The sequence below is a fragment of the Copidosoma floridanum genome, unplaced genomic scaffold, assembly GCF_036245765.1.
Source record: "Copidosoma floridanum isolate Cflo_tuat_1 unplaced genomic scaffold, Cflo_Japanese_pri ptg000019l, whole genome shotgun sequence".
NCBI lineage: Eukaryota > Metazoa > Arthropoda > Insecta > Hymenoptera > Encyrtidae > Copidosoma > Copidosoma floridanum.
The window spans coordinates 1,434,168-1,454,772 of NW_028321896.1; the positions used below are offsets into that span (position 1 = coordinate 1,434,168).

Here is a 20,605-nt window from a genome sequence, read left to right on the forward strand (position 1 = left end):
GTACACGCACACATATATACTCTTACCGCGCCAGTGCACCTCTAGAATCCGTATGGGTGTGAATGGTGGTTCTTCACAAGCAAGCCGATACACGGTAGTCCTCGGGGACTTTTTTGTTGTTGTTGTTGTTGCATACAGACACGCGCGACAATCCGACCGTCATGTGCCGAGAAGGGAAAACGAGAGGAAAAAAGTAGTTTTTTTTTTTTTTTTTTTTTTTTTTGTTCGCAAACGAGGAGCCCACGCAGCGGTGACGAGTTATCGCGGAGGAGCTACTAGTTGCCTGCGAAACGGCTCTCGAGCGCGCGAGTGAAAAATTTCGAGGGCTCTCTTTCTTACGCACAATTTTTTTTTGTCCCCCTCCCCCCCCTTCGTTTTTACGGAAGGCGTACAGCCAGCATGGGGAGCGAGGGAAGGGCGGAGTGTATCTAACCTCGTTATTTTCCGAACGCGACGGGGCTTCCTTTCAGTTTCCCGGCACTGCAGCCAGCCACCGACGCCGTAATCGCATTATCGCGTATCGTCGTTACGCGTATAGATGTACACACCCGTATATATATATATAATACGCTTGGCTCGAGTCGTTGTCGTCTTTGCTACTTATGTATCTACCCTCGTGTCGGGAATAAAAATTTGTTTCCTTCGTGTATGTATACGCAGCTGACGCCGGGGTGGCTCGTTGGTTGCGTATACGCGATTTTTTCAGGGGACCTTTGACACTCGTTTTTTCTTCCTCCCTCCTCCGACTTATCGCGGGGGAAGCGACTTTTCGAGATCGCTCCGTATGTGTGTGCTGTATGGGTATTATTTTTTTCCTAGTAAAAAGTTGTAGATAATGTAATGGCGAAAAATATGATACTCGTAGTAATAGACTCGCAACGAGGCTGTAATGGCTCGAGCTCACCAAATTACAATACTCATCAGATATTACGGAGGGTTCAAAGGCTTCCACGGAGCGATATAATGGCACAACACGTCGGGTTTGTTATTAATTGCTGACGATTCGTCAACCCTCCGTCATCAATCACAAACAGTGGCCTCTCGTATTTTGTACGATTACGTAACGTGCCGAGGTGAAAAAAGTGCCAGGGTATATATAATTCCAGAGTTCATTCATCTCGAAAAAAATGCCACGAAGCCCCTTGGACTGTATACACGCATATATAGGCATCTAGAAAATATTGAGCTGGTAAGCCGCGACGCGTGACCTCTGCGGAGAGTATATACGCACGAGTGAAAGTTCTCTGACGAGAAGAAAAAAAAAAAAAAAAAAAAAAATACTAATGATCGAGGATGGCGCAGTGAAATATCGAAACTCGGCAATTACCACAAACTGGTGGCGTATCGTCGTTTACATGAACTTTTTTCCCTACAAACAGGATGGAAAATTACTTTTCATCCCAATGTATTTTGTCCGACAGTACATTTCGCACAAACAAACTAAATTATACGTGATAATCTTTGCATTCGTAAAGAGAAAAAAAGCATCAGAACACGCACACGCACGAGAAAGATCGATTGACCGCAAACCTACGCGCATATATTTATATACAGGTACACGAGAAGCGCGACTTCCAGAAGTACAGAGATATTATATGCATGGTCAGCCCATAGGAATTTCCATCTTGGGCGCAGGCACCGACTCCGATTGACACAAAAATTACTATTCACAGCCATAAATATTCATACAGTGGCGATGCATCGCGATCCTTCTCCTTCGCTCGGAATTAATATATACTGCGCGGTGAAGAGGAGCCGTCGTTTTTTATGCACCATACTCTAACGACTCGCCAGCTATAACCCACTCGGCCGGAGGTGGGTATAAAACAATGCTCGTAGGCGCGGGCGTTTGCGTTTCGCCAATAACGCCAAATGGAAACGAGGCTTCTCGGAACTCGTCGCGCATCGGTGTTTGAGTTGAGTGGAAAGAGTTCGAAACGATTAATAATGTTAAACCAATGCAATGATAATCGTACGCACATACAATGCGTGATTTTTTTTTTGTCAATTTTGGAGAAGGGATTATTATTTAACGTTGAGCACACGAAAGGTACACCTTGATCGTCGATTGTCTGCCGGTTGATCGAAGACAGCAGTGGTCTATAAACATCATTGGTCTACCAGTACCTGCGAGGAGTAGTTTTTGAAGTTCCAAAGTCTCGTTGCACACTCGCGCACCCGAGTCTCGGCTTCAATAGCGCTTCCTTTTTTTCCTTACACTCCGGACGGAGGAGGTGGAGGGTCAGAATTTATGGCTCCGATTAAACGATATACTCGCTCGTTCGAGGCAGAGCCTCTCTATATATATACTCGCCCCCTTCCCTCGAAAATCGGACTTGCTCGCAAAAGCACACGTATCGGTATATATATACGCGTCTCTTTTTTCCGTCCTCCTCGGCCGATCTCTTCTTTCAAAAAAAAAAAAAAAAAAAAAAAAAAGAGAAGCGAGACCAACGCGCCCCAGAGATAAAGAAGAGGGACACTCCTCGCCAACTCGAGAGACGGGCTTATCTGAAAGAGCGCCCCGGCGTCCGATCCCCTGTCTCTTTCGCCGGTTTTTCTATACGCCAGCCTTTCAGGGCTGTCTCTCTCGTGTATCGAAAGGAGGAGGTTACTTGCCCTTGAAACTTATCGTCGAAACAGCGCCCGCTTATGGAACCTCACGGTGTACACGGGTGTATTCAATATCGGGATGCGCGTGGGGAGACAAACTATATCGCTCGCCCCTGTCCTGATTTACGCGCGTCGTACACATTGCAGAGACAACTTCTTTCCCTCCGTCCCCGAACGAATAAAGTAAACATTTTATCGATCGAAACGCCGGATACGATTAACGAGGAGCACGCAATACACGTACACATGGGTCGGGCACGCGAGGTGGGTGCGCTACTTACACCTCCGTGCCCCTATACATTGCTATACAAGGCACACCTTTGTTTTACCATGTGTGCGACGCGTACACGCGACGATATGACCCGACTAAAGGGCGTGCTCTAAAACTTTTCTCTCTTTCTCTTGCGTGTTGTTGCAGCTTATTTAACGATGCCGCTGTTTCGTCCTCACTATCAAATAATTTCGTGCTACACGAGTTACATTGGCTTGTGTTATAAATTATCATAATTGTACGACTTTGAGAGCCGCGAGAATACATTGAGGGAGGGAGGAAAAAGTAGTTCGGTCGCGGTAAGGTAAAATTTTCTTGGCAAGGATTCCGCCTTCGGCCGCAGGGATTAAAAATAGAAGCGATTATGCGGCTCGTACCGTGTGCACTGTATGGCCTGCACGTACGAGAGTTTTGCGAAATTTACGACCGAGGCATTGCGCGCTAATTTATCATATGCTAATACAAAAATGTCGATTGCGAAACATCTTAGGGGGAAAAAAGGGTCCGCTTGTTACGAACACGTGGTTCCCGAAAAACTTTGAAATTGTGGTATTTGTTTTCAATCCGAGTGCCTATGCAGTATGACATGTAAGCTCGTAAATCTTGATTATGAAACGATAATATGCGGGGTCACGTTACCCGGTCTATAATGTAATAAGCTGGGCCGGTGATTTTTCTCTTTGGCGGACTGAATAAGCGACCAGTCCACGGGACACCCGATACGTTTCGCAACACCTCACGGACGCGATATTATTTTCAAGAAACGTCACAATTCAGGCCGAGGAGTAATTGCGAATGTACAAGGTATAATAAAAAAAAAAAAAAAAAAAAAAATACCATTGATTACGTGATGGAAAAAGAGCTCACCTTAATACTGTCGTAGCAAGCGGTGACCCGTCCGTTCTGCACTTCAACGTTGGCCGGCGGATGAGCGAACTTGCACTCGGTGTCGGGCCGGGTGCACTTTTGCCGCTGGTATTCCCTGCAAACCTCGAGCTGGAGCCATCGCGAGTCCTTGCCGTTCAGTAGATTGTTCATGTTGACCATAGCCATCTCTTCCTCGAGCCGTGCGTGGGAAAAATCTCCTCCTCCTCCTCTTGTTTTTCTCTTCCCGGGGAACGCTCTATCTCCCGCTTTTCGGTTTCACTCGCGATCTTCGGAGACGACGGCGCTCTCGTTCAACTGGTACATATACATACATAAACATGCGTTACACGTACATTGTTGCAAAGTTGGTAATTACCGGGATCGCATACGTATCAGCACGGCAAGGAGAGAGGCCTTTCTCTCGTCGACCGCGAAACGTTTTTCAACTTTCGATCGGTGCGTAAGGAAAATCAACGTCACCCGACACACGCACTCTCTCCTGGCCTCGAAGCGCGACCCCGATAATTACCTCGAGTAAAAACTCTCTGTCTCTCTCTCGTTTTTTTTTTCCTCCGGTGAACCGCGAAAAATCCAACGATCGCGTACACAAGAGCAAGAGAGTCGACGGTGATCTAACGAAAAACAGCGGTGACCGTACCTCCAGTTTTCTCGTGACGCTGCTGCTGCACCGGTGCCAAATGAGTATACAGAGGGAGCCAGTCTCAAGCTCTCCTGCTCTCGCTTGCGGGTGTTGGGCGAGTGCTCCTCATTGAGGCGGGCGGGTGTTTTGTGATCGTCGGCCACCGGTCGCTCGAGTCGGACGAAAGGGCCGGGAGGACAGGGGAGCGGGAAGGAAAGAGAGAGAGAAGGGGGATGGCGAATTTGGCTCCGTTTATTTTCCCTTTTGCGTCATTTATGTCGACGTGGCTGGCATTTGGTTTCTTCGGTGGACGACGTGGCGCTGCTCCCTTAGCTCGTCGAGGCTCTGGAAACACACGAAAAAAGCAAAAGGTTAGCCGGTACTATACTTTCATCGTAAGGCTCATTGTTGTCATATATACAAATAATTAGGTTGGTTTTCATCGACAAAGGGGTGACATTGACCTTTTAGCAGGTACTTATTCGTCAATCGATTACACGCAATAGTAATGAGCTTTTTCCCGATAGCTCCTGTTAACTTTAACTCACGAGGTTCCATTTCGTGCCATTTTTCTTCTTGTATCATAACACGAGAATATATACTTAAAATTGGTATGCGGGCTATGCGGGTGATGGCGAATACAACGAGCAAACAATAGTGGTAACTGCGTGTGTATATATACTCTAAAAGGTCAAAGAAAGAGAGGAAAGTGTGCTAGAGCAAGAGCACGTGTTGCATAATGGCACGAGCTCGCGCGAGGACTGTGCCCTGAGAGAAAGTATACCGTTTGTCTTTCAACCACTCCTTCACTCGCAGTACAAATACGAGAGTCGGTCGGCGGGACTTTGACGCGCGGGTGGCGCTCGTTTTGAGAATCTGCGCGGAAATTCGGAGATAAAGGTAGAAGCATGTGGGCGCAGGTTGGGTTTTCGCGTGTGTGCAGTTGGCCGGGAAGTCCTTGGGCGCGAGCGAGATATGCGGGGATTAGAGGCGGTTTGTTGAAAATTAGGTGGGTCGTTTGTAAACGGGATTCCTGCGCATTGGGCTGATTTGTTGGTCTTTGCGTGCACGAGGATTGCTGCTGATGGGTTACCCCAAAAAAGGTACTTTTTATAATTACATATCATTATGAAGACGGAATGGATCTTACGCATTGAGTGATTTTTGCAATACATTTTAACAACAACATCTGCGAGTTTGTAATTACATAAAGGTACCTATTGTGAAACGATCATTTTTTTTTTTTTTTTTTTTTTCAACTCGTTAGGTCATATGCTACAAATTTTGATTTTTTGGTTGGCGCGCTTTTTAAATTCATCATCGATATGCATGTGATTACAAAAGAGCACATTAATCTTGTCCCAATGCTTGATAAAATCCCTGTCCCTATTACAAAACTCCTATTAAAAAATTACTCTGTGTAGTCACTTAAATAATTTGGTCGAAGTGACATGATTGCCTATTGTTGTAAATCGATTCCACCTCCATTTGATTATTTAAACAGGATAAAATGATCCCTTGAGTCTGCTTATTCACAATACGGAGCACTGAAAGGCATTGGCTGCGTTTGAATTTGTCGCGAACTAAAGATCAATCGGCATAATATCCTGAATTCCCACCTTTGAAAAAAAAAAAAAAAAAAAAAAAAAAAAACAACCCCAAAAGAGAAACTCAATGGCGAACAATCAGCCGCAGAGGACCTCGCGACGCTGGTTGCCGACAGGTTGTATATACATATTCAATCAGCGAGTAGAGCCCATCAGCCAGCACAGCCTCGTGCGTTTACCATCTGAAATATCGTCTCGTAAACAACACCCCCCCCCCACGCCCGAATAAATAAGTGGCCGCTCAAAGAGGCAGCCCAGAGGAGAAGGCAGACGGAGCGCAAAAACTGTACCAGCAGCGTAGAGTATAAAAGAGACTCGTTAAGCGATCGCCGTGGAAAATACCTGCAGCACTAGACCGTACAATGGGCGACGACGACGCAACGCGGATCCTCGGAGGCGTTGGGAGATGTATGGGGGGGGGGGCAAAAAGCCGGAGAGTGAAACGCGAGAGGAGGAGACGGAGGAAGAAGAGCTGCATTGCAATTTCGCGGGGCTCTCCTAAGCTGCTTACACGGAGGGGGAGGAGGGCAGGCGTAGTCTTTCATTCTCAGCCTCTGAAAAAGTTGGGGAGAGATAGAGTTCCGGGACGTATGTCCAGAGGAGGGAGATATATTGTATGGGCCGAAGAGAAGGAAGGCTCGGGTAAAATAATACCCAGAGCGAGAGAAATCATTCGTCGCGATGTTTCTTACTCGGCAAAGCCGATTGCCGATGGTCCTCCACGTGGAAAGTCGAAGCGCCGAAATCACTGACTGTCTCACGGAGTCGGGCCGTTTTTCACGGTCAGCGTCGCGTGGAATTGATTCGCGCTCTACGACTCTTTCTGTCTCCCAACTGGACTTTGTTGCAGATTTTAGTTTTGCTCTATTGGGGACCGATTTGTAGTTGTCTATTTGTTTGTACATGTGACTTCTAGAGATTTTTTTTTTCTTCATAACATAAAAAAGTACTCGTATTTCTGGTTTGTTTTACGGATTGGGAAATATTTGTAGGGACACTTATTTTACAATTTTCAGGAGCATCAGTCCAAGACAATATCATCCTATTTTCAGGACTTTTGATGCATACAATAGCGATGAATTGCGAAAAAAATTTAACAAATTGATAAGACACTGCATTGAGAAAATAATAAAAGTCAAGGTGAACACGAAATTTCTGACAGAGAAGAGGCAAAATAAGGAGAAAGAAGTATAAATACATAGAAATTCTCTAAGGCAGTCGAGTTGCGGAGTGCTCTTTGAATCTTCTACATAAAAGAGGGAAGCAGCTTAGTTTGAGGTTATGCTCGATGGAAAATTTAACTCAAAAAACGGAGTAGATAAAACACTTGAAAGAGGCCGCTTTGACTCGGGGATCAGTAATGAAGAAAATGGAATAAAAATAAGATAGAAAATGAAGAAAGAGAGTGAACCACCACAATAGATAACGAGAGAAAAGTGGTTTGAATAAAAAAAAAAAAAAAAATTATCTAACAGATTCTAACATAAATACTGAAAAGGAAAAAAAAATAGAAGAGATGTATAAGAAGGAAGATGAAAGAATATAGTGATGGAAGGTGAAACGTTCAAAGAGAATGAATAGGTCGACTAAGTATGAGTATAAGAAGCGAGAAAAAAAAAAGAAATTGACAGAATGAGAATAATAAGACTAGAAGATGGAGCCAAAAGTGGGGTGAGGATAAAGAATAAAATGATAAAAAAGATATGGTATTAAAGAAACTTGACTGTTTAATGAAAAAGGTGCGCAAAAATGTAGCAGAGAGGAGGAAAGGTGGAAAAAGATTAAAAAAGGTAAAAATTTCTTAAGCCATCGAGAAAAAAAGAATCATAGTGAAAAAAGACGGATAAAGGCAGGAAAATGATAGAAAGATAAAATTGCGGAAAATGGAGAAATAACTACGTTTATAATACCTTGGCATGCTCAGCACTGTAAAAAAAAAAAAAAAAAATTAAAGGAAAGATTAAGGAGAATCAATGATGATGTTAAGTAAGGAGGGAAAAAAGTTGTGCTTTAAGAAGAAAAGTCGAAGAGTAGAGTTTTAATTGAGTGGTATAAAAAAAGTTATAGTTAGTTAAATAAACATAGACTTCAAACTTGCCAATCTTAATTGCATTGGGGTAATACTTTCATCGGAAGCCGTAACAAGATACGTATAAGGAACTAAACGCCTAACTAACTCGTTAAATAGCAACCTCCAATAAATAATAATGCTGGAAAAAAATTTCTCTCTCAAGCACACACGTAAAATCGCAAAAATTTTCCGACCCACTCGACTGATTAAACAAAGCCAGGGGTAGGATGGTAATTCGTATCCGGCTCGCGCGGACAGAAACTTTTCGCTAATCCCACCCCCGATAATTCCAATTAGAGCTCATGAGCAAAAAAAAAAAAAAAAAAATGGGGCAGAGTAGAAAATTCCGGGGGCTAAAAAAAAAAATAGATCTGGGAGCCCGAGCACCTGACCAAAATTCAATTAACTAATTCAATTACGCTTAATTTCCCAGCCAAGTCGGGCTCCTTCTCCCGGGAACCTGCAGGAGCGACGAAATTTATGTACCATACACAGCCCCGCTGTTATTCCTCTTTAGCAATTTTTAATGCCTCCCTCGTGCTTTTTTCTTTCTACTTTTTTCTTTTTAATTCCACCGGCATCGTTAATAGAATCCAAGGCATTCTCATTGTGAAGCGCACAAGTGGAGGGGGGGGGGAGAAGAGAGACTTGCCCAAGGGACGGACACTACGGAGCGACGGAAAAAAAAGCCGCACAACATAGCAGCCGTTCTAGCACACGTACGTAGTGAAACAAAGCCCGAGAGAGCCTCGCGGTACATGTATATATATACGTGTGTACACACACAATACACGTGTGTCGAGGCGAACGGCCCATTGTGCAGCGGAGAGGGAGCCGGCGCGTCCGTCGAACTGTGTAATCGAGGGCAGCCTATCGGAAAGGTTAAAAATTATTTTCTCCACAGAGTCGGCCGACGGTTTCTCGGAGCTAACGCGTTACGTAACCACGGATACTTATACACGCGCGCAAGGATGAGCCATATCCTTCTACCGATCGAGCACGACGACTCGGGTGTGTTTATACATGCTCGATACACCGGTGCTCTTTTCTCCCGTTTTCCCTCGAATGTATCGGCTGCATTCGTAATTCAAACGCTACAGGCTTTTTTACTCCTTCCCCCCGCTCTCTTCCTTCTCTCTATACTTCTCCACCTATGTATATACCGTACATCCGAAAGACCTTTGGACCGTATGGATATTCCCTCCGAGCTGTTTTTCAAAAGTTTTATCATCAGTTTTCCCTCTCGGAGAAAGTTCGTTTAATACACCGCGACGGACGGCCGACTTACTGTTCGATGCGGTATAGGTGGACCTACAATGAAAACGCTACGGTTATTCCGGCGTATGATACACGTACACCTGCACATCTATAAATGGGAACCTCAAAAAAAAAACGCTCGATCGGCTCTGCCTGTGCGGCCTATACTGTTATACATATGCGTATGGCTATTGAAAATTAATTGAGAGTGTTCCGATCTAACTATTTCGCTCCGAAGAATCGTGGAAAAAAAAACTACCCATAACCGCCATAGAAATGCATATGCGCGCATTAACATTCCAGAGTCAGGTTGTAATTGTCCAGCAATTGCGGAGTAAACTAACTCCTCTACGGACAAAAGCGTCTGTATACGTATTGAACGGGTCGATTCGCGCAATAAATCGCAAAGTGATTACGAGAATAATACGCGTGCACCTATACCTATACCTATACAGTATATGCAGTGGCCGCTCGAGATGTATATAGGTTTACCATGAGGTTGAGTAATAAAAGTCGATCGGAGAGAAAAGGACGACGAATCCCGAGTGCTCGGCCGTAAAAGTTGGCACAAAGGATATGTTTATACCTACAGGTATATAGGAGAAGGAACAGGTTCCTATACGCTTATATGTATACAGAAAAGAAGCGAAGGAGGGATTAAGTTTTCCCATATGCACCTAGCGCGAGTATAGAGGTCATATATGTATATATAGGCTTTGTGAGCGCTTTAGAGTTTTACGAGCGCCTGTCTCCGGGACTCGATCACTGGCCAGACTTCCCGGTCTACGGGTGTGTCGAATACACATAGGAGCAAAGGGACGCAACGTTTTTATTGCTGCTTGCGTAACGCTGCTTCGTTTTTTTTTTTTTTTTTTTTTTTTTCTTTACCGGAGCTTGTTGGTTTCCAAACAATCCGCGAGAACAATGATTGGCGATGTATTAATCGCTAACCTGCACACTCGTTTTCCCCATCACCGAACCCTTTGGGGTTTCTGCGCGTAAAAACAGAAAATACACACATATTGGCTCCCCACGGCTGATTAATGTCCGTAATTACCACGTTATTCGTTTTATTGCGCTTCGCGCGTGTACATGTACATACACGCAATATTTACTTTGTAAGAGAGATCCACTCCGCGAAGCTCGTGCTACAGTAAAATTAATCCCATGGACTTCCCCACACACATACATGCGCGCAATGGAACGGTATACATTGGGGATAGAGGCGGTGGGAGAGAAGGGCCTCTCTCGATACTTGGGATTAATAACTTTGATTAATTTTACGCCGGGAAAATGGTACATATACCCGGTTCGGCGATTAGAGCTTGTTCTCCCCGTGGATACACGTATACTATATGGGTGCACAGTGAATCGATATTTGACGAGCGTCGAAGTACCGATTTGATACATGTACATCCGCGTGATCGAATAATGTAGGTCGAGCACTCGAGTGACGTTAATTAAATTTTCGAGTTTATTGAAAATTCTCTTTGATGATGGGATTTACATGATGGATCCGAAAGCTTTTGTGGGTCTCATAGTTCCGGCGAGTTTACCGAAAAAAAAAAAACCAATATGATTTTTTTTGTAGAAATTTAGAACCACCTTTTTCGTCGAGCGAGAAAACTCCACGTGAGGGAGATGAATCCGGAAAAAAACCACGCGCGCTTCCCGCGGCAGACGCATCGGAAAATCTCTATTTTCATTTATCGACAGCCAGAGGGGAGGGGGGCTCTCGATGAAAAACTTCGCGCCGTTCGTCTTGCAAGCTCCGAGAAGAGTTTACACCATCAAGAAGCGAAGGGCGAGAGATAGAGGGGGGGGGGGGTGAAACTTATGTAAAAGTTTCATCAATCCATTTATCTGGAAAGCCACGCGGCCGCCGCGAAACACAGTCTTGAAAGGGCGCATAAATCATGGAGCCAAACTTGGCTTCCTCTTTCTCTCTCTGTATGTAGCGTCTACGTAAGTAAGCGTTTTTTCTCTTCCCCGACGCTCTCCATGTATGCGCGATTCGTTTCAATTTTCGGTGTATACATCCAACGATACTCCCCGAAACTTCCGTAATGGAGTTTACGAAATCTGCGTGCAAAGAGTTTGACTCTCTCTCCCTCTTTTTTCCTCTGACTGCGAAGACAGATCCTTCGGCTCGCTATCTTTGAGTGACTGCTTTTTCCGGCTCTTCGCTTATGCTTTCAGTGGTTCAATGTTTGTTGCTCAAATTAATCATGTTTAAATAACAAATTAATAGAAGCGTACCTTCCTATTCGTCTCTTGGCTATACCTACGCACCCGAGTATGCACCAATTAAATCTCGTGAATTTCTTTGGGGCAAAAAAAAAAAATTGTCTGAAATTTCTCAAACAATCCTACGACTAGCTGTATCAACGATAAAAAATACTACTTTTATAAAAACCATCGATCGGTCGGTCTCACCTGTATAGTTCTATTATTCCGCGCAAGCGATCGTTACCATATCGTATCAGTACCGCATAAATTGCGTCGACTCGCGAAATCCCCAGCAGCGACACCACTCGCGCTAATACCACCTGCGTATAATTTACAACGGAAGCGATACCACCGCTGTATATACCTGTGTACATTTTTATAGCGATGCGCGATCGGCATTAGATAACGACGATTAAAATGGAAAGGAAAAAAAAATGATTATATAAACAAAGTCGTCGAGAGGCACACCTTGGACACACGGGAGAATAAGCGGTAAACAAGAGAGTCTTTAATTATGGCTGTATTTATCCATACTATGTTGTGGTCACTGCACGGGCATGCCACGGGTCGGCACTGCTGACGAGGAAAATAAAAAATAAAAAAAATAAAAAAACACGAAAATTTGTAAATGAAAATTGATTTCACTTGTGTGTGTTGATTTTATTTTATTTTTCCGTGCTGCTGCTAAACGAAGGTGCAATCTCGGGAGGCAAGCCGGAAACTTTGCCGAGAAGTTTACACTCGTGTAAAAGGAGCTACAAGCAAGAGAACGCTGAGCTTTACGTGAAAAGCGCATTTGCGTAGAGAGAATCAGGTCACTGGAAAAAATGAGTTTCAAGTTTAATTAGGAGGTAATTTTGAAGCGATTTCCCCTGGGTGCCTGTGTATATACACTATGCGCCAAAAGCACAATTAGCCGGGCGAGTATATATGAAACTTTATTTTCCCAATAAACAAGAAAAAAAAAAACAAAAAAAAAAACGTCACATGCCCGACATTATTTGTCGAGGCCACGTACGCGTGGTGGGATTATTATTTTCGCGTGACACACAATTCAAACTCCGCACTGGCAAAGCGTGCATGTATACGTATAATATATATATAATAAGAGAAAAATCGATTTTCCGCTGGTAGAGACTTTATCGTCGTGATAATGCAAATATGTCCTCGGAGCTCCACTGAAAGGAAAATAAAAAAAAGGGGTGCTCGGCGTCGTGGAAATGAGAAAATACGCAGAGGAAAGCGTCTCCTCGCGACGAGACTCGAAAAACGGGGCTTTTTTTCATGTACGCGAGGAGGTTTGTTTTTTGCACTGCGCCCAACAATTTGTATGCTCGTCTTGGGCTGGGATGCGCTCGATAGTAACGATAAGCTCTAATGACTATGTAAGCTCTAATTAACAGTTTTACGATAAGACGATTCGTGCTCTGCCGAGGCCAGCTTTGTTTTAATTCAACAAACGCACCTCGTTTAGATAATCCAACGCAATCATTGGAAAATGAAAATTCATCGAATCGATGTAGTTTTTATCGGAGGTATGTTCCACAACCACCGTCACTTCGTCGGGCCATTTAAGCGAGATGCATTTTATCGATCGCAAGCTGAGAAAAGAATGTAATAACTGCTAGAAAACACGCAAAAAATCAACAACATTCGCTTTGATCCACTTTTGCCATGAATTTTCCCCGGGAATACTCGGAGAAGCTTTTTCACAGTATACATGAAGAAATGAAAATGGAAAATATTCATTCGCTCCCGCGACTCACGCGCATAACTACCGTGAGCTGGAAAATCTTCTTTGCATTTGAAAAACACTCGGAAAAATCCCACTGCGGGTACGAACGCAATACGAATCAACTCCCCGAATTTATATATACGTATTATCTGTGCAACTCTGTCCTCTGCAGGTACAGGGTACTCGTACATACTGGGGTGTGATTACGTAAGCCCGAGGAGAAGACAACAACAATGACGTTCTCACAATGATTGCGAAAAGAAGCTCAATGTTGGATGCGGCAATAAAATTAGAATATAAATCGTCCTTCCTCCCCCTACTGTGCATCGAACTACCCTCGTGTACCGTAATAAAGGTGGAATATCGCTAGGGAAGAAAACTTCACCCTGATTCGTACGACGCTCCCAAAATCTTGGTTTTTCGATCGCAGATGGGTATTGGCTTTGAAATTTCATTTGCTAAATTCTTTTCCCTATTTAAACACGATTATTTTCTCCATCGGTTTATATATGAGGGAGAAAAAAAAGCTCGTTTACAAATTTAAGGCCGTAGATCAGGTTAAAATGGTGACAGAAAAAGGCACGAGGTGAGCTTCGGCATGGCTTTTTCTGTGAAACAAACATGGGCGTGAAGCTTTACCAACTTTTTTCATGTGTAAAGTTGAAATTCCTTACCCATGTAATGTGTAATGTTCCTGTTGCATGAAATTTACTTATGCTGTGACAATCAGCAGTTTAATTGTTTTCATGGAGTTGGTATTGTCAAGTTTAGGTTTCAAGGGTGACGACAAACGTTACCATTACCTTTCTATGCAGTAAATCGTATACCAACGTTTGAAACGTCATCACTGTCTGTTACGATTGTCAAATCCGTGTGAATACAGGATTGTCAAACTGGGATCCAAGGTATAGAGATTCCTCACTGGGTTACAGGAGATTAGGGTATAAGTTTCATCTCAAGGATCCGCTGTTGAGTACGGGGTGGATGATCAGGGTAGGGGGATGAAGATACTAGTCGGTGGCGGTGGCAATAGTATGGGAGGAAAATGGTATAGGTAAAGATGAAATACGGATGAATGGGATGTTCCATGAGCTTACATCTTTGTCATTACAATTGACAGACTTGAGCACAATACACTCCTTATTACTGGAAAAATTTTATCAAGCAATACTTATGCTATAAGCAAATAAATTGTACTTCAAAAAATTTTTTTCAAGTATACGTGCTCAGGTCTAGATATTGACAATTTTTTCTAAAGATTATCGTCATGTTTATCTAATTGTATGTACGGTTTGCAATTTTTTTACTATAAGCACAATTAGCGCACAATAACGTAAGACACGTAAAATATGCAATTTCAACAATGCCTCAAACTCAATAGTTCAGTACGTGCGCACAACGCTTTCCCGCAATTAATTTTTTTATACACGCGAAAGAAGAGGGGAAAAAGATTATACGGAAAAAAAAAATATCATAAAAAAAGCAAACAAACAACACACTCGCTCATATTCTCTACAATTAATTTAAGCCCCGTAGTTGCCATCGACATCGGAGAAAAACTCGTTAGCTGGTGAAATAACACCACCGTATACCGACGCATAACGAGTAATAACGTCAATACACCTATCCCTATACGTATGGGGGCAACGTCTGAAGAACAGCGGGAGAATCAAAATCGCCCCTTGCACGCACTACCACTACTCATTTGCACAGGTACACGCGTACAGATAGCGGGGATGAAAATTCCAAACCGAGCACGAAATCGAATTTCCGTGTCCACAGCGTCGCGAGGAGTACATTCATATTATACACTCTCACCGGTGAATATCAATGTCTGGCCTGGTGCGTCTATTTATCTGTCTCCGCCAGCTCTCGCCCCTCTTTTTCCATCGGCAGGGAACCCTCCCCCCTTTTTTTGTTCCACGCGCGTGTCTTGCAGGGAAAATACCGGTGGTCCTGCCCACACCTTGTGTGCTCTTATTTTCTACTTTCCCATCGTTCACGGAACCACATCTCCATCTTAATGACGATGCTCGTAACAACTTACAACTTGCAATGAAATTACATTGATTCACTTGAAATGCACGCTCGCACAGCTATTGGTACGACTTGGTTACTACTCTACACGTTCTTCCAAAGAAAATTCAACTCGGCGCAGTGGAGGTTGAAAAAATACTTTATGAAATTGCCTGCAGGGAGAAACCCACTGCCCAGAAACTCGGTCGACCGGCGTAGCCGAATCGAATTCGCCAAAATAAACGCGTCCACGTCCACTTCATGAAAGCCTTGTTCCAACCGACCTCGCCCCCCGATCTAGACGAAAGAAAGAAAAAAACCCCCAGGCGTGGCCCTTTCCTCGGTGCATGTACATACACGCTGCATCGCAAGCTCGGGCGTTTACGTTGTCCGCTCGAGCGTTTAATGAATCCATTCGTCCATTCATGCGTTGGACCGCGCGCCCATATCCCCCATGTATATATATATAGCTCCCGTGTATCGGCAAACGATAGGATTTCACGGGTCACCTGCTATCTGCACAAGCACCCAGGACACCAGCGAATTTTTCCTCGCCCTCCAGAAATGGAAAAACAAACGAGGACCGACCGTTCGTTCGTAAAGCCCCTAAGCTGTACCGCAACGAGTGTATACGTACATGCACTTTGCAGAGACGCGGAGCCGGGGTCGGATTATTTTTTGAGGTCAAGGAGAAAAAGCTCCGGCCTCCTCGTCGCCTCGATCCCTCCCAACGTATCTCTAATCACCGACAGTCCATAAATAGAGTCCTTCGGGTAGTGGACTGGTTGGGTAAATTCAATGCCCTTCAAAAGAGTGATCAATATATCCTAATGTAATTGCAGATCGAAAAACCTCTCATCCTCCGTACGGTGTAAATAACGTAACCCCCCGCTGTACATGCACCGACGAATCCTCTCGAAGCGTCAAATGTACCGGATCACCCCTTTCCCCCAAAATGTACAATTTATCGATATATTAAACAAAGATAGGGTGGAAAAGGGGACGGGAGGTGGTGGGGGGGAAGACAAATAAGGCCCTCCTCGCAATTTCGATGGTGGATATGATATCGCGGGAGGAGTAGTTAACAGCAGTGACAACGACGACGAGCGAGCGTTCCCGGAGCTATCATTAACCGCAATCAAACAAAGTTTCTGCAAATAGTCAGCCGCGGGGATTAACGGGACGCTTTATCGCCTCTCTCTGTATAACTGTCGGCTCGTTGCCGCCGGCGATGCGAGACTCGCGAACTATTTTATCGCGCGACTCCTCTCACCCCGTGCAACACACGTATACAGTACCCCAAGTTTTTTCCCCCTCCCCACACCTCCCGTGGCTGTTGCTGGTGGCAATATTCGCGGGCGAGCGTCCACTTGTTCTTCGTTAATTTCGCTTTGTTTGCCCACCCAACAACAATAACAACAACACCAACAACAACAATAACGCCGCGTGAAAACACAGCAAAAGAGCCTCGGCTGGTTTATTGCACCGGGTGCTTGATGCGCTGTAATTTTTTTTCTTCTTTTTTCGTCCCTATACAAGAATGGCCGTGGCTTGATTGTGCGCCGCTATGATGCATCGGGCAGTATAAGCCGTGATAAATAAGAGGCAATGGACCGAATCGTTGGAGCAGGGGCGACTTTGAGGGGGGAGTTTTAATAACGCCGGGGGGAGGGAGAACAACTTTTTTTTTTTTTTTTTCTTCATCGCGTGCACTGTTGGCGGAAATGAGCGTTTGTTCCGCAAAAGTGTTTGCTTTTTTTTCATTCAGATAGTACGAGGTCGATGATTAATATAAACGCAGACACGAATCCTCACAGCTCGTTGGGCTCGATTTATATATATATATATATATATATATCTCAGATCATTCGATTGTAACCATCAGGATAAACTCTAGAGTTTAATGAGACGAAGGTGAGCTCTCATTTGCGATGTCGTAAAGAGAAAAAAAAAAAAAAAAAAGAAAAAAGTTATTACACGGCCTTCAAATTGCCAATTTGCGTGTGCATATCGTGTGCAAAGAAGGATCGAGCGAGATATACATGTGTGTACGCACATGTGAATGTATGTAAGGACGACGGTGTGGCCCTTTGATCCGATATATTATAGGTCGGCGTTCAGGATCCTGCACGTGAGCTGTTTGGTGTAGGTATACCGAATTATACACACAGTACATCCATTGAAGTCCCGCAGAAAGAGAGGGAAAGAGCAGGTCAGTGGAGGTATGTAATGCAATGCTGTAGCCAGACACACACACAAATACAGAGCTGGTTTGAACCGTATAATATTACTACGGGGCAGAAGAGGAGGCTACATGTATATACATATGTGAGTGTGTGTATACACACACGCAAGAGCCATTAACAGTTATCTGGTCTACTGGACAGGTCGAAGGCAGTTACACGCTGAAGGAGGAGGAGGAGGAGGAGGCTATAGTGCTCGTTGTTCCTGTAGTAGGTAGGTACGGGTATCTCGTCAGCGGCAGCGGCGAAACTATGCCGCGCGGAGCGTGTAATTTCCTCCCGGCCTTCTCTTCGAGCTCCGGAAATCGGTCTGCTTGGCTGCGCTGCTGCTGGTATATTCTGTCTTGGATCGACCTTCCACTGTACACTATATACGTATACGACTGCTGTTTGGGGCGAGGCGAGGTGCACTTACGTCTTTTTCGATTACGAGAGCAGCGCATGCAAACTACAGGGAGCTTTTCTTTCGAGGACGCGTTTTCCACATCACTTACGGAGGAGAAAAGGGGAGTTTTGGATTTTTCAGCGTGAGGGTTGACAAAGATTTTCGCAAAGAGCGAAACGGCCACGGTTTGACCCATAAAACCCCGGTGCTTTTGTTTACAAGAGAGCTCGGCGTCTTTCACGGGGACGATAACTCGATTCCGGGTTCATCGCCCCAGTGAAAATGTACCGTAATAAATTGCCAAGAGAGAGAGAGGAAATGTCACAATTAGAGGGTTCATCCCTTGGCCCCCTCCGAGCTGTGGAAGCTCGACGTCGAGGAACAAAATAAAACAGAAAAAAGTCGATTAATCATCGTATACGCTCTTGGCGAAAATAATTGCCTCCTACCCTGGTTCGGTAGATCCAAAACGGGCCGAGCGACAACTGCCTTTGAAGTCGATCCGTAAGTATACAGTCGGTGTGAAAAGAAGTGATAAAAGAAACAGTGTATGGCTCGAGTTTTGAAGCAGAGAGACGTGTCCGTGAATGCCGCGCGATTGTGCTCGATTGTGTGCGAAAATAGATAGAGGATGAGACGCGCTTGGAAGAAAAAGGGTTTCGTGTAGTAACATCTCCGAGTTGCCGGAGATGAGAGATCCCCAGGGTCGAGCGGGACTCGATTTAATGAAACTATTCATGCGAAATGTGTACGGAAAGTCAAACCTATTGGTACGTTACGACACCGACCTGAATTCAGTGCCAAATTTTTCCTATAAGTTTGCAAATTGAAATAAAATTTTTTTTTTTCCACCAAGTACTAGGATTGTCATCTGAAACAGATACACGTGCAAACATAATGTGTAAAATCAGAATCATTAAGATCAAAAGCTTCAGCATTGCACGATTGAATTAATTCGAGTTGTTCCGAAACTGGAAGGACAAGCATTTTCCGACACGATCCAACGCAAGTTACGGGCAAAGAGAGAAGTTATAGAGGAAAAGCACGGGCTCGCGTGGCTCGACAGCTGGACGACGGGCAAAAGCTCGCAAGCTTGGATCTGCAGTCGACAAAAGCCGGAATGAAAAGAAGAGGGAGAAGGGGAGGACGGCTTCGGCAGAGTTATGCTGCCAGGGCGCGCGTAAACGAGAGAAAGAGAGAACAAAACTCACGAGAGTGGATAATTCGTTCCCGGATTGCATGGATTAAAGCTGACGTATGGCGAGAAAGGGAGAGACGGCGGATTCGCGAAGAATGTGTTTGTAGGTTGTGCGCCGTTGTTGTGTACTCGGGATCGGGTCAACAACGTCGTTGTATTTGGAGAGAGAGATACGCAATGGTTTTGATTGCCAAGTTTTTCCATGGCCAAGCTATAGCTTTACCAACATCAATTTTACTCGTTTCTCGTACTCACGTTACTAGGTTTTGGTTTGATTTTTTTTTTTCATTTTTTTTTTTTTTTTATAGTATTATTTCATCCATAGGATTCAGACCAAAAACTAAACGCTATCAATAACTCGATTTATTCATACATTGTCGATTTAAAGTCTCGAATATCAATGCACTTATACTTTTGTTCTCTTACCCATCTTTCCCTTCCAAATTTTCATTTTTGCACTACTCTTTTAAATTATCTTCTACCTCCTCCACCCGTATATAAGTCTGCGTGTCAAACCAGCAGAGGGTAAAGATAAACAAAGTGAGAGGAAGCAATAAAAAATTAAAACGAAGGAGCTTCGGGGGCTCACCTCAGTAAGCCCTGCACTCCCAGGACGATGATGGCGACGAAGCTAAAAGCAATCCACACAGAGAGAGAGAGAGAGAGAGAGAGAAGCAATTCCAACAAAATCCATCCACGCCGGCAAAGCTGTGGCTGTTGTTGCTCTTCCAACTTTAACTCTTGCTTGCTGCAACGGGACACACCGGATGGCAAAGCTCCATCGAGAAGACAGTCGATCAGCAAGTATTTGCCTCGTGCAAGTCTTTGGAGGGGATAAGGCATACGCTCGTATTGACAGAAGTGTGCACGAGTTTCCAGAACTTTCGAGGACTCTTAAGAGAAATCAAAGGGTTACGACCGCAGTGAGAGAAATAAAGGGATTCACCAACGATTTTGAGACAAACAATACTTTGGAGGGTATTTTAGAGGATGGATAGCTACAATACTTGTAATTATTGTAATCTCTGTATCATTTTCACTTGGGTGGTTAGGTTAACTTGTATTATTTGCAAAACACGATTCACTGGACCCTAAAGTACTGGGAGATCCGTAAGGGCTGCAAAATAAATGTATCCATGGCGCCGAGGTCCATCCGATTGCAGCTAATCAATAAATGTTTTCAGCTCTCCGATATTGTTTGAAATTACTAAGTGGAAACATTTTGAACTTCATCAACCTGAGCTCACTGCACGATTTGTTGACTACAGAGTTTATCGCTACATTCCCCAAACTTTTGTTTGTTAAAAAAAAAAAAAAAAAAAACGATTCACCCACGTGGTTCTCACCCATCGCTAAAGGTAAACATGAAACTTTCTCATGGCCACTTCGAGGCTCCGGATGTAAAAGGAAACTCGGACAGAGGCGGGTCCACGCAAGAACTATTTTTCAAGGTGTGTACATTACATAATATAT

General features: G+C 44.2%; 1 protein-coding gene across 1 annotated transcript in view; it reads right to left on the reverse strand.

Moving 5' to 3' along the window:
- Nucleotides 1-20,605, reverse strand: part of LOC106636959 (uncharacterized) — a 243,682-nt gene that overhangs the window by 204,792 nt on the left and 18,285 nt on the right. The window contains exons 2-3 of the mRNA XM_014349523.3: nucleotides 4,410-4,736; nucleotides 3,752-4,066 (exon numbers count right to left, since the gene is read on the reverse strand). Of these exons, the coding sequence (XP_014205009.2) occupies nucleotides 3,752-3,937 (186 nt within the window). The 5' untranslated portion in view covers nucleotides 3,938-4,066; nucleotides 4,410-4,736. The remainder of the gene's footprint in view (nucleotides 1-3,751; nucleotides 4,067-4,409; nucleotides 4,737-20,605) is intronic.